The sequence below is a fragment of the Lates calcarifer genome, linkage group LG23 (genome assembly GCF_001640805.2).
Source record: "Lates calcarifer isolate ASB-BC8 linkage group LG23, TLL_Latcal_v3, whole genome shotgun sequence".
Taxonomy (NCBI): domain Eukaryota; kingdom Metazoa; phylum Chordata; class Actinopteri; family Centropomidae; genus Lates; species Lates calcarifer.
In genome coordinates this window covers 14,797,055-14,813,011 of record NC_066855.1, presented here as the reverse complement: position 1 = coordinate 14,813,011, position 15,957 = coordinate 14,797,055, and the positions used below count along the sequence as shown (strand labels likewise).

Here is a 15,957-nt window from a genome sequence, read left to right as displayed (position 1 = left end):
AATAAAAATCAGGCAAATCAGACAATAGAACATGTCTCACTTAAGAATATCTAATTTTATACTTACTTACTTACTTACTTGCAAATAAAAAGTTTAAAACATAGCCTCATATTTGTGAAACCTTTTTTCTATCTATGAAAACATGGAGTAGCCTGTTGACCCTGGCTTCAATCTGTTGACCCAGAGTCACCAACCAAAAAGGGAGAACAAAGACATAAAACTCTTGCTCTTCTGTAGGAGTGGAGGGCTTTGCCATGCTTGTGTTTAGTTGTGATAATACCTAGAAACTAAGTCGCCTAACGACTTAAATTGTTAGTTTCCTTTACGCTGTTTACGGCGACTCGCGCATGCGCAGTGAAAACACCGCGTCATGTCGCTTGTCATTGTCGTCATCTTTAAGCTCACACAAGTGTGGCTGACAAGCAACAAGCCACACGTTTACAAGTGAGTGAATGCTGTTAGGACAATCGCTCTTCGCCTATTTGATCACATAAGATGTCTTCACTCCTCAAAGTGGACAATGAAATTAAAACCAAGGTAAGACTCGATTCTCGCCAACCGCAGTATGCACGGCGTATTGTTGTTGTTTCCATTAGCTCGCTAGCTTGTTAGCCACATTTTGTAGCATGATGTGAGGCTAACGGAGGCTAACCGGCCGGTTTCCCGCCTGCTACGGTACACCTGTCAAACCTTCCAACAGGTGTTGTGTCACATTAACATTGAGCTTCATGAGGTGTGAGGAAAAGATAACGTTGCTGCGCATTGTGTTTAAATAACAGCTACATTTGGTTGACCACATGCACTAAAAGAAGGCCTGAGCTACCAAGTCAGCCAACTCTACCGGCGTCAAGTTACCTCATGTTACTGCTTCTAACTCTTTATTTACCACCAAGGTTTACTTATCGTCTCCTACAGGTCTTTCTCAGGTCACAGAAACATTCCAACTTTTTACATATGACACTCTCAAACATTCAGGCTAGACCTACACACACACACACACACACACGCATACGCATATGCATATTAACCTAAACATTAAAATAACCAACCTGATCGTAGATAAAGATTACAGAAAATACAAAACATTGAGAGCACGAGGCAAAAGAAAGGAATGGAATATTTGCTAGTAATGATTAAATAAAATATAGTTGGGAAAAATAAAATGTGAAAATAATACAATACGAACTAATGAGATGATAACAATCAGGAGCAGTTACTCAGAGAAAACACCGTTTGTTTTCTCTTAAAATGACAGTAAAGGGTCCCACTCTTTATAAATCATATTCACTGACTTTATAAGCTTCAAACAGCCCAGGTTACCTGTGAGTTTTAGAACTGATTTCAAGGTTTTACTGCCTGTTTTTAAAGCCTTACTTATATGTGTTATCTGCTAACTGTCTATGAGCCTGATCACTGAGGACCTGAGTAACCACAGCGTTTCCAAGAGCTCGACTGAGGGTTCTTTGAAATCACAGACATAGATATAAATAGACATGGATTGTTGGAAATGAGGTGATTTGCATATTCTGTGCATAAATAGAAGTTCTTTTGATATTTTAAAAGTAATGTTAGTAAATGACGTATGTGTTGCGGTCCGCTAGAGATCATCTAGTCTGCCATCACTAAAATCTCTTATTTTAATTGTTGTTTTTGTGCTTCTGTAAAGCTAGTTCTGTAAGGTTAGTTCTCATTATAAAAATTCTTAACAATAATTAACCTTGATCCATGTCTCAAACTATGTTGCCATGTTTGGTCCTTGAATTTTAGGGGACTGGGCCTGGAAAGGCCTAGAAAAGTCCTTCAATATAATTTGTAAGAGGGTACGTGAACCCTGTTGACCTCTCACTAAAGGTGACCAGGCCCACAGCTGTGAAGTTCACTGTCAGGATTTAAGACAAATTCAAGGCAAATTCAGTATCTTTTAAATTTCCTCTTAAAATCCACTCAATTATATGTTATGGTTTTTTATGGTATTTGTTGTAATGATCATGTATCTTGTTTATTATAATGATTCATTGGGAATGGAAGGTGGATGCATACCTTGTTTGCAGAGTGATTCTCAAAAATATATGACCATAATTTATGAAGGAGTGAGGCAGGGGGGCATGTCTGCATGTGTCACAGATAGGATCCACCTCTGGGTAAATTCTAGCACTGACACACCAGCCACATTTATAGAGCCACAACAAATCCACTTTAAGTCTACTGAAACTTAGGCCTTCAAAATTAATGTCTTTATCATGAGTATTATCACAGTGCAGGAGATGTGGTTGCACTGGACTTAATGGGAATTTGGAATTTGGTTGTAGCATACAAACGTCAGTGGTGGGAACACAGCAGTTTGTTTGTTTTTTTCTCAGGGGCCCCATAACAGGTCAATCTGGCTACGGTTTCATTTGGACTCTTGTTTTATGTGTTTGCAGGTTGATGCATTCAGGGAACGTATCACTGCTGAAGTAAGTGTCAGTTAACTTGTAAAGCATGTTTTGTGATCACTGTTACTCACAAAGTCATCAAAACTGTTTGGTTCTCAAGCAACACTAAATTAAACGTTTGTATTTCTTTCAGGCAGAGGACCTAGTTGCAAATTTTTTTCCAAAGAAGTTATTGGAACTTGATCATTTCCTCAAGGTCAGTGACATATTCACCCAAATAAATACACATTGTATAGATTTGTGTCCTTGGTTAGGAGTGGGTAATGTGGATAAAATTCTCCATCACTGTATGTGTAGTTTAATACATACATGTACAGTGATAGAGAATACACTGTCATAATTTGTAGAGACAAATAGTTCAGCTAGTATCCTTGTTGTTATTCAGGATCCAATCATTAACATCACTGAACTGAAGGAGATCCACTCGGAGATAAACCTGACGGTGCCAGACCCCATCTTGCTCTCAAACCTGCATGATGGACTAGAAGCGGTGAGGCTCCATTTCAGGGTTTTAATTAAATCCTCAGTCCTTACATAACCGCTGTGTGTAGAGCAGAGGTGAGAAATGGTGCTTGATCCTGTTTTTTAATACTTCACAGCAAAATGCCAAAAAGAGAAAGCTGGAGGATGGAGGTGCAGAGGACATGGGTGAGTGTAAGACTGTTTAGCAGATTAAACAGATTTAAAGCGATAGAATCCAAAAATATAGATTTGAATGAGTCTCTTTCTTACACTTCAGGGAAGATTGTACACCAACCTCTAGAATGATAATCACTCACTGCCCCTTATATGTTTGAATGTAATCCATTTACCTTTGTCTCCGTTCTTCCCCTCTCTCCCAGTGACTGGCACCAAGGTCTTCGTCATGCCTGGTGGGATGATGAAGAGCAATGCAAACCTTGTTGATCTTATTGAAAAGGTCAAGCCAGAGATCAGGACACTCATAGAGAAATGTAACACAGTAAGTAATGACTTTTACCAAAGACTGTGCACCACGTACTCCCAGACAGTTACTGTACATTTTGACTTGACTGATTGTCTTCCAGATGTTGTATTCTCCCTTTTCTCAGCTGTCTTTCATTTCTTCAACAGGTCAAAATGTGGGTTCAGCTGCTCATCCCAAGGATAGAGGATGGCAACAACTTCGGAGTGTCAATCCAGGAGGAGACAGTAGCTGAACTCAGAACAGTTGAAGGAGAGGCAGCGTCTTACCTCGACCAGATATCAAGGTTTGGAGAAATTCTTATTATAGTGTGCATGATACATTCTAAAGCATGAAACTAGTACCAGCTACAAGTTGTCCTGTTTGATTACTTTTCTGTCTCTGGAATTTATAAGAAGGTTTAACATGTTTAAAATTATGCCTTTTTTCTTTACTTGTAGATACTACATCACAAGGGCAAAGCTGGTTTCTAAAATAGCTAAATATCCACATGTGGTAAGTGAATTTTATCTTAAAAAAAAAAAAAAACTCAAAACACAAAGTTGAAAAATACAAAATGTGGAATGCTGTGGACATACAAAAAGTCTGTACATTTTAAAATGTTTTTATCATGAGCCGTGATGGGCGGATGAAGCTTTGGTGCTTGCGTTCTTTTTTGTGCTTAAAAAAAGATTAGAATCTTCTCAGCTTTGAACTCCACGAGTACAGTGACTTGTTGGTTTGCAGAACTTGCAGCAGATCTTCAAGACTGTGGCCAAAGCACTACAACACCATTTAACTGTCTTGTATGTGTGCAGTAAAAGTCCAAGAGGCCTGTTGCAGTAAATGACCATGTTGTTGTGCAGTATGATACAGTACAGTTAAGTGTCTAATGAATGCTTTATCCAAAAAGCCTAAATAAACAAAATTCTGAATGTGCCGTCCACTGTGGACCCACTCATTTTAACTCCATAGTCAATATTTATGACATTTTGTGAGTTATATGTTACAGTGAGTATCACATGAGTGCGTATCAGTCATGTGATATTCTTCATTTGACACAAGCCTTGAACAACATATGCTTCACATTAGTGGAACAAGCTTTCTCCACCTCCATGACACTAGATGAGGTGTTTTCCCTCCCTATTTGAGTAAAGCTCAAACTTTAGAATATGGCTGTAACATAAACCTACATGATGCTACATTATCCTAGAGAGTTCTGTGTGTGTTTTACTGTGTGTTAAAAAAATCTATTTACTTTGTGCAACTATAGCTGACTAATATGTTTAAGTAAACATGTAGAATCAATATTAACTATTCTTTTTTTCTAATTAGGAGGACTATCGGCGCACAGTAACCGAAATCGATGAGAAGGAATACATCAGTCTGAAGATCATAGTTTCGGAGCTCAGAAATCAATACGTATGTCCTGATCTCTATTCCTCTTATCTTTATCAATTCAACTTTATTTTATTCCAACACACAGCTGACAAGTTAATTTAAGTGTTTCCCTCATGATCATACTGTCTTTGGTTTATTTTACAAAGGTAACGTTACATGACATGATCCTGAAGAACATTGAGAAGATCAAGAGGCCTCGAAGCAGTAACGCTGATGCATTGTACTGATGTTCATCCAGCCATCTGAGCCTCCGCTCCTCCCTCGTCTCCCCGCCATTTCCTGTTGAGCTACAGTAGCCTGGCCCTGGTCCACAGGACTACAACTAGACATTCACCTACTTCAATACAATCAACACAGCCCTGTACAAAAACATAGCTTCCATAGTTGGACACCATGAACATGTTTTTGTTTTAATTGTAAAATATTTTTTCTTGTTTTAAACCCTTTGAAGACCTAAATATTCTCTCAGAAAAAGGGGGAGATAGATTATAGACAACAAAAAGCGCTATGTATTTTTTAATTTTAATTAAACATGTTGTCCTCAGATCTTTGTGAAATTGCTTCATTTATAGCTCTTAAGAAAAATTTCAAAGCAGAGGGGTGTGTTTCATTCCCACTGCTTTAGTGAATGTTGGTTTCTTAAGCCTTTTATGAGACTCCTACTGCATCTTCTGGAGGACGGTTGTTTATAGACAACACAAACGCTGTTTTTTTTTTTCTCCTCTGAATGTTGTACATTACACAGTATAGCTGTAACAAATATGATTATTAAGCAGGTTTTAGGTCCACAGGCTTATTGGTTTTCAGTGAAAATTCATAAGTCACCAAAGCATCTCTTATGTTGAAGCATTGACTCTATTGAATAAAACATTTTTGATAAAGATTTTGAATATTTTGGCTTTTATTGTGGTTGCAGAAATAGTTCATTGAATACCCATAAATAAAAGCTGGTAGAGGTTCTTTATTCTCACATCAAGATGCTCATACACATGCGCAGGTTTGTGTTAGTGTACAGTAAAATACCTTTGCATGCTGTGTATCCTCTTCACCTGCAGGTGTCACTGTGGCATATACCCACCATTTCTGTGCATCAGCATTTTTATAACAGCTGGAAGGAAGTAATGCAATTGCCACAATATACAGAGCTATTTGATTGTTTATTATATATTTGTGTTATTTGTTATTTCAATAATAATAATAATAATAAACAGAAAATCAGATTTAAATTTGAACCTACTGACTGTCAGTGGCATCACTATTTGTTTTTTGTTTAAGCTACAGGTTTGCTTAAGTTTTTATGTAATTATGATTGAACTGCCCAAGATCATAGGTATAACAATGTGAGTTCTACTGCAAGATGGGACTTTTCCCCTTAAATTACTCCTTTAAAAGGTGTTTGTCCCTGTCCTCATTCACTTTATATTGTCTGTTCAAAGTCACTTACATACATTTTATCTTAGATGTTATATCACAGCAGAAAGAGTTGAGTTGTGAAATAATAGATGCTTTGTTTTCTGTCCCTGCGTTAGTGGTGGAAAAAGTGTTAGATCCTCAATTAAAAAACACCAATTCAGTAAAGTGTGAAAATACCCCATTAAAAGTAAAAGTACTGCATGCAAAATCAAAAACAGAATCTATGTAAAATATCTAAGGTAGCGGCTGATGTTATAAAAATACTTTTTTTAAAATTTTTGTTAATGCTGCTATAAACATTTTACTGCTGTCACTGGCTTTTGTACTTGAGATACAGTAGTTCCCAACCTAAGGGGCGGGCCCCTCCAAAGGGTCACAAGATAAATGTGAAGGGCCTTGAGATGATTAATGGGAGAGGACAGAAGTACTGCAGCACAAGTGGACTCTTTTTTCAAACTTTTTTCTAATGTTTACTCCTTTTTGTCAAATATTGGAGAGTTTTACCTCAAGCTATTGTTAAACTGAAACCATTTGAGATGTTTAGAGGATCACAAGCCAAAAAGACTGGAAACCACTGCTTTAATCTTTAACAGTATGTTGCATTTTATAAGCTTATCAAGGGTACTTATGTAAAATCTTAAAATCTGAAAAGTGACCAGTAACTATAGTGCTCAAATAAATACTGAATTTAGAACATATAATGTTTTTTTGTTGTTTTTTTTACATTTTATCTCTGGATGTTTTGTGTCTCTTTAAACTACTTTGTGTCTGATTTTGGTTGTTGTACATCTATTTGTAGTCATTTCATTGATTTCTCAATAAGAAATGTAAACAATCATCTCATATCCAGGTGGCCCTCTCTTTAATCTGTCCATAAACTGATTATATTTTGAATAGATTTTAAGGTCAAATATATTTGGGTAGATGGCCTGAATAAATTCACAATGGAAATGCTGTATTTCTACTTTTGCAGACGGAGGTTGATTTTCCTTGTTGTTGTCTTTCCTGACGAGTCCACAGTGATAAGATTTAATCTGTACATTGCAACTGAGACAAACAACCAATATATGAGCTGACGGTTGTAAATGTGAGTCGATGTAAACAGCGTAGCATTGCTCAATGTTCCTGACACAGTTGTAGTGTCTGTTCCTGCTGACTCTCTCCCTCCCCTACCACCACCACCACCACTACCACCCACGGCCTGCCCATATAGACCAGCACCATATAGATATAATTTCATGAGATAAGCACCGGAAAAGAGTTGAGGGGCCCCTCGGAGATAAGACGATTGAAAAGGAGACTTAGGATTTGCTAGTGGGAAATGTCACATGGTCATGGTTATTATGTCATCAAATGGTCTCACATTTCCCTTCACCTTGACCGTGTTTACTGACCTTGTGTACCCTGTTCAATTCAGGAAATAGTCAAAGCCCATACAAGTAAGGTCATGATCACCAACTGTAAGTCACCATTATCCTCAGTGACTTCATGTAACCTACAATTAATTAGCCGAGTTGCAGAGGTGTGTCTGTTATAACATGCAGTCCTGCTGATCTCAGTACCATACACCCAAAGTTCCTTTGATATGTCACCTGAACAATGTACTACTTTTAAAGCCTTAGGGGACACACGTGTTGGCTGCAACACTCTCTGCCCCTTGACCCTCCATGTCTCTCCTGAGAGCTCATGGCTGTGGTGAAAGGCAGCATCGCTCTGCGGGACTACTGAGTGACGGGAGCGTGCTCTAGTTAATATTTAATGGTTGTTCCTGCCAGAGAATTAATCAGTATCAGTCTGAGACAGTCAGAGAAAACCGACAGGGCAGCATGGCACTTCTAAAATAAGCAAGACTTTTTTATGGTCATAAAAACAGCTTTTATTTAAATTGCTAACAACATTTTCTTTCCATCATTTATTCATTTCTGAACTGAAAGAGCATTTTTGTTTGCTGAGGTACAAACTACAGTCTGCAACAGAAACAACGGTGAAGTGCTATCTTGCTCTGCCTTACGGTAAAAAAAAAAAAAAAAAAAATCCAACTAACAGTATCCCTAGAGTTCACTGATAAACAGGTTATTACTTTCTTTGTTTAATCCCTACAAATTATTTTTAGTTATTTTAATATTTAGGTTTTTTGTGCAACTTAAACAATCAAGATAATTAAACAAGCTTCACACTGGCAGGTGGATTTTGACACAGTTGAATAGCGCTAGCCTAGCTGTTCACTGTATACAGAGCTTAGCTAATTGGCTGCTGGTGGTAGCTTCATATTTATAATACACATATTAAAGTAGTATCCATCCTCTCATCTGACATCTGACAAGAAAGCAAAGAAGCATATTTAGGAAAATGTTGATATCCAGGTCTTCACACTAACTTCAGGGACATTGTCCAAAAATGAATGAATATCCTACTGTCTTTAATAAGAGAAGAATCCTAGTAAATATAGAAAATTAAACTAATAATTGGCTTTACACTGCAAGCTCAACTTCAATCACAAGTTCTTGTCTTCTCTCTTTTCCTTGCAAATCCTGCAGAGAGCCCAGGGCACCAGAGTGGTTGGGATTAAAAGTGCAACTGCGCTCTTTCCAAAAGACAGGAAGTAGAAAGTCATATGGTTTTCAGAGGAGAATGTCCATCCATCCAACAGCTGAAGCAAGAACAAAGAGATAATAATACATCCCATCTTGAAGGCTGTACTTGTGTTCTTCCTCTTGGTGTAGAGGGGTGAGTGCAGGCCCAGGCCCAGACCAAACAGGGTGCCCATGTTGCGCAGGAGGCTGGCAAAGGGCGTGCTGTCCATGTGGACCCACTCGGGCCTGACACACCACTTCTGGGCTTTCTCCATGGTCCACAGCAGGTCCACACCCAGAGCTTTGAGCAGGACGTAGAAACCAACAGCAAAGGAGGTCAAGAAGAGGGTGGTGTAGAGGTACCTGCTCATGCTGGCACTGTAGATCCATTTCACCTTGGAGACAAGCTCAGCCACCAGCACACCTGACACAGAAACAGAAGATAGACCATGAAGCCTGTTGGGCCAGTAGAGCTACTTGTGAGTGATGGTTTTATTGTATGTACGATTTGGCAAAACCACACCCTCAAACAAACTCACAGTGGTGGAAGACGTACTCATATCCCGTATTTAAATAAAACAAATATATGATAAAATTAAAAGACCTACATTCACAATTTTACATAAAAGTACAGATGTATTATAAGAAAACAAGTATGGTATTTTAAGTATTAAAAGTAAAAATCATTGGGGAGAACAGTGCCTTTCAGAGTGTTATAGTTGCACATTAGTTAGCTGCAACTTCTTGGAGCTCATTATAGCAACTTCAATCTATAGCACTACACCATCTTTTATCATACTTCATCATATGATTGTAAAGTCATAATCTGCAAAGTAACTTTAGCTATTTGATACATTTAGAAGAGTAACAAAGTATAATATTTCCCTCTGAAATTAACTTACCTTCCACCACTATAAACTCAACATTTCCTGAACAAAAAAAATGAAAATGGAAGCCCCAGAAATCTCCACAAAAATCTACTTTTTATCGTTATTAATAGGATGATTCAGTCTTGTATTGTTTCGATAGACTAACCTGTAATGACTCCAGCAATAACCTGGTGTGGGAAGTGGGCAGCCATGTAGACCCTAGACATGCAGACCACCAGCTCCACCAGGCCCATCAGCATCCACAGGCCAATCTGCAGGAATCTGACACAGAGTGAGAACTGAACACGGCTGCACAGGAGCCTCAGAGGATCAGCGGACAGCAGAGGAGCTATTTTTTAAAGGTATTGCTGATTGTATTACCACAGACTCACTTGTACAGTAAAGGTGGGCATCGCTTCTCTGTTGCAATGGAGAGCAGCGCTGTTACCATCACATACCAGACACCAGCTGCACCCATAGCATGACCTGAAGGACTTCCTGCAAGAACAGACTCAGGATTATGTAATGTAATGTAATGCATGTAATATTCAATATGTTATTTAGACAAATCATAAACAAAAGTACTAATACCACATTGTAAAAATACTCTATTACGGGTGAAAGTCATGTATTTATAAAGTATATATATATATATATATATATATATATATATATATACTTTTTAAAGACTAATTACTGTATTATTATCACCAATCCTGACACATTATGGATTCATCTATTGATTATTCTTTGGATTTATCATTAATGTTCAAATCAGAAAAAGAAGAAGAGAAACTAAAATTATTAAAATAATTACAGGGAAAAAACAGGAAATAACAATTATCAAAATTGTTTCCAAATAATTTTCCATCTATTGACAAATCATTTAACTAACTAATCATTTTTTGTTGCCTACTGTTGGGTGGTTTAAACTATAACAAAGCATCATATTTTATATGCTCTGCATGTGTTTTGTATGTAAAACTTCCTCTAGTAAAGTACAAGTATATCAAGTGCTTGAGTAAATGTACTTATTCAGAGAAAAGTAAAGTGGAGCAAATTCAATCACAGGAAATGCTCTATAATTCAGATTTAAATTTCTCAATGCAGATTAAAAGATCAGAAACACTACAAAAGGTCAAAGATTGTGGAGTTTGTAATCCATGTATCACACCTGAGATCATTCATTCATTAAAAGCCATGTACACTTGGTACCTCAGGTCTTATCTGGACATGTATTAACTAGGGTAATAGTTCACTGCACCAGATAATCTAATCATCCTTACAGACAAATTCAATCAGTCAAGAAAAGACAGTCATCACATGTGATCCAGATCCTCTGCAGGTCTATTGTGAACAGTACCTGGTCCAGTCTCACATGTGATGGGGAACTGCTGCAGAGAAGGGACTGGATCTGATCCATAAAACCGGGTCTCTTGAACCCACCAGAAGGGTCTCTCCCCAAACAGAACCCTGCCATGGAGAAACCAAGAGACTCAAACTACAGCTTTCTCTCTCTTTATGTTTTTTTTTCTTTTTTCTTTCTTTTTTTTGCTGTCACATTTGAACAGATTACCATTTCAGGACCAAGTTGAGCCAGTCTCCGATGACAGCCACCCAGATGAGCCTGAGCCCTGTGTCCCTCCGCAGGTGGAACCAAATCGGGAACAACCAGAAGAAGGCGGTGTGCAGATCGGCCACCGTTGACGCCAGGCTAAACAAGCCCTCGTACCTGCTGTATCTGGTCTGCAGATGGACCGCCAGCTCAACCCCCCAGCTGTGGAGAAGATCCATGATCTCTGCCTGAGGATGATGCACTGAGTCTGGGGTGCTTTGTCTTTTTTGTTGCTGCCAAGCTCTTTCAGACAGTCCCCTCTGCTCTGCCACTGTGTGAACCCCATTGGACTTTAATCAAGGCTAGCAAATTTGTTTGCCTTTGGGACGGTGCAGACAGGTTCCTTAACCTTTACACCCCTGAGGCCCCTGAGGCTAAAATCCATCATTAGAGAAATCAGCTCCCACCCCTCTGACAAATCACAGATTTCTAGGAAAACTTTTTTTTTTTTTCTTTAATCAATGAAACTAAAGCAGTTTCTGTTCCCACTCCAAGCCAGTTGCTTGTGAAATCCATTGATCTTGGCTCACAATTTATATTCTGCATCACATCAAAAGCATTTAAATTAGTCAAATTTTTTCCTCCTTTACTTGTCTTTGGGACCCCAATGTGAAAAATGACGACTGTCTTATCATCAACACGCCCCTCTAAACAAGATAAAATATAAGCTCGTCTGCAGGGACGTCCCTGCCAGACGTCATTTGTCACAACAGAGCAGTAACTCGCTTGACCTACAACCTGCCAATCTTGCTTTTTCTGTTTTTTTATCACTGACTGTCTACTCAGTTTCTACTTAGTCCAAACCCAATCATTTAATCATTGATCTCCTTACGTAACCTACAAATGGGTTACTCTATCGTTATGAACAGTGGGATGTTTTCACCAAATCATCAGAAAAACAATTACATAACTAAGAAGTTATTACTCAGGTGCTGCATGAATGGAGAAGAAATAATGTGGCCTGGACCTAAACTCTGTGGAAAAGACAAAAAGGAGGTAGCTGATATTAAAAATGATACTGCAACACAATTAGAAGTAACTGTCACTCTGCAAACTGTTGGTTTGAATGATGTTTAATTTGGGTCACAGTTGTGACACATAGATATTGGTCAAGCAACTTCCTCTCTCTGTGTTATGTACAGTAGTTCAGTGAGAAAGATAACGATTGACGTTATGTTTTCCTGTTATCTTTCCCACTTGTTTGTGTGACAAATCTACCAAACTCTCCTGACTCCCAGTGTTTTATTACACATGTGCAAGGTCCAAAGATCAGCATGAGCATGCGTTTGGGTAGTGGGTCCCTCTGGTATAAAACCAACCAGCTGTGTCCCTGATAGCAACAGTCCCTTTCTTTTCTCTCGTCCAACTCACTCACACTTCCACCAGATTGAGATTTCTCCCCCCTCCTGCTCGAGGCAAAGATGCTCAACACTGTCATGGACGCCGTGCAGGGTTTTGGGGTGAGCACCACCCACTACCTGCAGACCAACTATCAGGACGCCCAGGGCTTGTTTCTCTGGGTGTCCTGGGCGGCAGACCTCAGGAACACTTTCTTCATCTTCTTCCCGCTTTGGTTTCACCTGCGGGCCTCAGTGGGCATTAAGCTCATCTGGGTGGCAGTGATTGGAGACTGGCTGAACCTGGTGTTTAAATGGTGAGTGAAGTAAATCTTTGAGTTTGAGCTCGTGAACGGAATCAAGTGAAATCAAATGTTCTTTTTAGATTATAACCGAGTGCATGTTTGTGTTGTGTTCCTCAGGATCCTGTTTGGGGAGAGGCCTTACTGGTGGGTCCATGAGACGGCTCATTACGCAAACACTGTCCCCCCTCACATTGAGCAGTACCCCATGACCTGTGAGACTGGGCCAGGTAAGATATTTCACTTTGCATGCATGACTGGATGTGGCTGCTGTGTCCCTATTAACCCCCAGTTCTTCGCACTCTCCATGTATTATTTCTGTAATATTATATATCCTTGTGTTTGCTGTGTGGTAGATGGATAAGTGTAAAATTAGCTGCAAAACTGAGGGTATAGATTTTGACACAAGCCCCTAAAATGATATTGAATGAGTTTTTGTTTTTGTGCATAAATAAAGTTACAATTAATCAAATTACCAAACAACAAACCAACTGCCAAACAGTGAACCTGAATATTTTAATTTTAATTTTAATATATTTAATTTTAATTCTTCTTCTTCTTCTGCTCAAATTTGTGCTAATTTATTGAAAATGATATATGATTCTGGGGTAATATTGAATCATTTTCCATCCATCTGAGAGGTTTAGAGGGGAAATTGTTGGTAACTCTGCAAACCACTCATTAAAAAAGTGGCTCCCAACTAAACACTTTCATAAGAGGGTTTTACATTGTATTCTATCATATGTTTTTAATGTGAAATTTTAATTTGAAAAGTAACTATTAGCAGTCAGATCAATGTAGTGGAGTAAAATGTACAATGTTTCCTCCTGAAATCAAACCAAGTAGAAGTATAAAGTAGAATAAAATGGAAATATTCAAGTAAAGTATAGGTAGGTCCATGTTCATTCATTCATTCATACGTTTAAGCAAAATGAATACATGAATGAGCGATGCAGCTTGTTGTGGCCTCAGATTGAGTTTCTACCTGAGTGAATTAGCACTGATGTCTTATCCTCTCTGTTTGTGTTATGCAGGCAGCCCTTCTGGACATGCCATGGGAGCTGCCGGTGTCTACTACACCTGGTGACCTCCATCCTCGCCATCATGACCAGCAAGAAGAAACATGGAAGCAAAAAATCCACCAACAAAGAATGGTGAGTCATCTTATTCTGAGACTGTCTACCAAACCTGCAGCTCTGCTCTGTTGTCCCCACTGATGTCGGGGTTGTTTACCATTTTCTTCCACTCACAGCTTATCACTGTGGACACACTATCTGTCCTGTGCTGTGGTTGATCATTGACTTCTGAGAACTATTGGGTGGAAAGCGGGGGGTTGATCATGGGTTGTTTTGACGTCCAGGCAGCTGAAGTTCTCATGATAAGCAGAGGAAAAACTGTGTTAATTGTTATGTTGCTTTATTAAAACACTGACTTGCTTGTTCTGGGGCAAGACCAGCAAAGGCCAGATGAAGAATGAATTTCACCTGACTTTTTGAGGTTTTGCATTTTCCACAACAGAAATTATAATTTGTTTATTGTTTTATTTTGACAGGTATCTGAAGGCCGTTCTGTGGACTCTGTTTTGGGGGGTCCAGGTGTGTGTCTGTCTTTCCAGGGTCTTCATCGCCGCACACTTTCCCCACCAGGTCATTGCTGGTGTCATCACAGGTCAGCATGGACACATTTTAATACATAACTTCAGTAGACAATTGAATAAGCCATTAGGCAGACTGAGAATAACTGTCAAGTATAGAGGTTAGTTCTCTGGGTTTGCAGGGTTTTAGCACCTAGCAAATCAAGCATTTTTTGGGGGCAATAGTAACTGTAAAGAAAAGTTAATTAAGTGATTGTGTGAAAGTTTGTGAAAGTTTTTTCAGCCCTGATTAGTATCTACAGGTATTCACAAAATCAAATAAGGAAGGCCAGCCTGTATGTAGCCTGAGAGACAGAAGCCAGGGTAAAAAAAAAAAGGTTTAAAGCCATGTAGTGGCATTACTCTTATCAATACTGTTATCAGCCCAGCATTTCTTGCAGTATAAGGTGAATATTCACAGAGATTTCAGTAAGAAAATCAACCTGAAACAAAAAGTGTGGGAGGACGTGTCTCCTTAGCTTATATTGACATGGGCTTTTCAATCTGTGTTGTTCTCAGGTATGATAGTCGCTGAAGCCTTCAACAGAACTCAGTGGATCTACAGTGCCAGCATGAAGAGTACTTCTACACCACCCTCTTCCTGACCTCCTTCGGTTTTACATCCTGCTCAAAGCTCTGGGTGTGGACCTGCTGTGGACCCTGGAGAAAGCCCAGAAGTGGTGCGTCAGGCCCGAGTGGGTCCACCTGGACACCACGCCCTTCGCCAGCTGCTGCGTAACATGGGCACCCTGTTCGGCCTGGGCCTGGGCCTGCACTCACCTCTCTACACCGAGACCAAGAAAGAGCAGCAGCGCATTGGTCAAAGCAGGCTGTGTCATCAGCTCTCTGCTCCTGCTGCACCTGTTTGACTCCTTCAAGCCTCCCACACACACCGGCCCCCTTGTTCTACTGCTGTCCTTTTGTAAGAGCCCGCCTGTGGTCACTGTCAGTATCATCCCTTACTGTGTGAACGGAGCTCTGAGCTGCAGAACAAAAAGGGAGTGTGAGCAATGAACTCAGATGATAAAGACTAATGGAAGGAGTCTCTTCCAGATCATAACAACGTTCCTCTGGTGCCTATTATTCATGTCTAACTGATCCTCAGGAGAAGCAGAAAAGATCAACAGGAAATTGTCACTGGTGCCATTTGGACACTGAACTCTGTGAGCCCTGAGTGACACTGAGTGAAAGCACTATCCAGGATGCCCAGCAGCACCTCTAAAGACCCATTTTGAATTTAGAAAAACATGATAATTACAATTGTTTCAGACTCCTGGAAAAGGACTAGCGAGTGACTGTTTGCATGTAGTTGCTGTGTTGAATGACAACATCATTCACAGCTTTTGATATGTTATTTCAAGTGTAATAGTAATGTATTTTTAAGAGTTATAGAAAGTATTTTTAAACACTTTTTGAATATTTTTTAATAAAAAACGTATCAAATTACTCAGCTCGTG

The 15,957-nt window shown here is 39.3% G+C and overlaps 3 protein-coding genes across 3 annotated transcripts; 2 read left to right on the top strand and 1 right to left on the bottom strand.

Moving 5' to 3' along the window:
- The first annotated feature begins 371 nt into the window (after positions 1-371).
- On the top strand, positions 372-5,641 carry psme3 (proteasome activator subunit 3). The gene is made up of 10 exons (XM_018679350.2): positions 372-537; positions 2,424-2,456; positions 2,569-2,631; positions 2,821-2,925; positions 3,035-3,083; positions 3,278-3,396; positions 3,528-3,664; positions 3,819-3,873; positions 4,693-4,779; positions 4,905-5,641. Exons 1-10 carry the CDS (start codon positions 496-498, stop codon positions 4,983-4,985), a joined length of 771 nt encoding a protein of 256 aa, XP_018534866.1. The 5' UTR covers positions 372-495; the 3' UTR covers positions 4,986-5,641.
- A 2,381-nt stretch (positions 5,642-8,022) lies between these two features.
- LOC108885149 (glucose-6-phosphatase catalytic subunit 1) lies at positions 8,023-11,604 on the bottom strand. Its single transcript, XM_018679347.2, has 5 exons — positions 11,190-11,604; positions 10,977-11,086; positions 10,006-10,111; positions 9,780-9,895; positions 8,023-9,168 (listed from the first exon to the last, which is right to left on the bottom strand). Exons 1-5 carry the CDS (start codon positions 11,405-11,407, stop codon positions 8,666-8,668), a joined length of 1,053 nt encoding a protein of 350 aa, XP_018534863.1. The 5' UTR covers positions 11,408-11,604; the 3' UTR covers positions 8,023-8,665.
- Positions 11,605-12,555: 951 nt separating this feature from the next.
- Positions 12,556-15,529, top strand: g6pc1a.2 (glucose-6-phosphatase catalytic subunit 1a, tandem duplicate 2). The gene is given in 10 exon segments (XM_018679346.2): positions 12,556-12,882; positions 12,988-13,097; positions 13,902-13,946; positions 13,949-14,021; positions 14,420-14,535; positions 15,020-15,076; positions 15,079-15,111; positions 15,114-15,224; positions 15,227-15,300; positions 15,302-15,529. Coding segments are annotated over 10 exon segments (1,065 nt in total). The 5' UTR covers positions 12,556-12,649; the 3' UTR covers positions 15,515-15,529.
- The last annotated feature ends 428 nt before the right edge of the window (positions 15,530-15,957 follow it).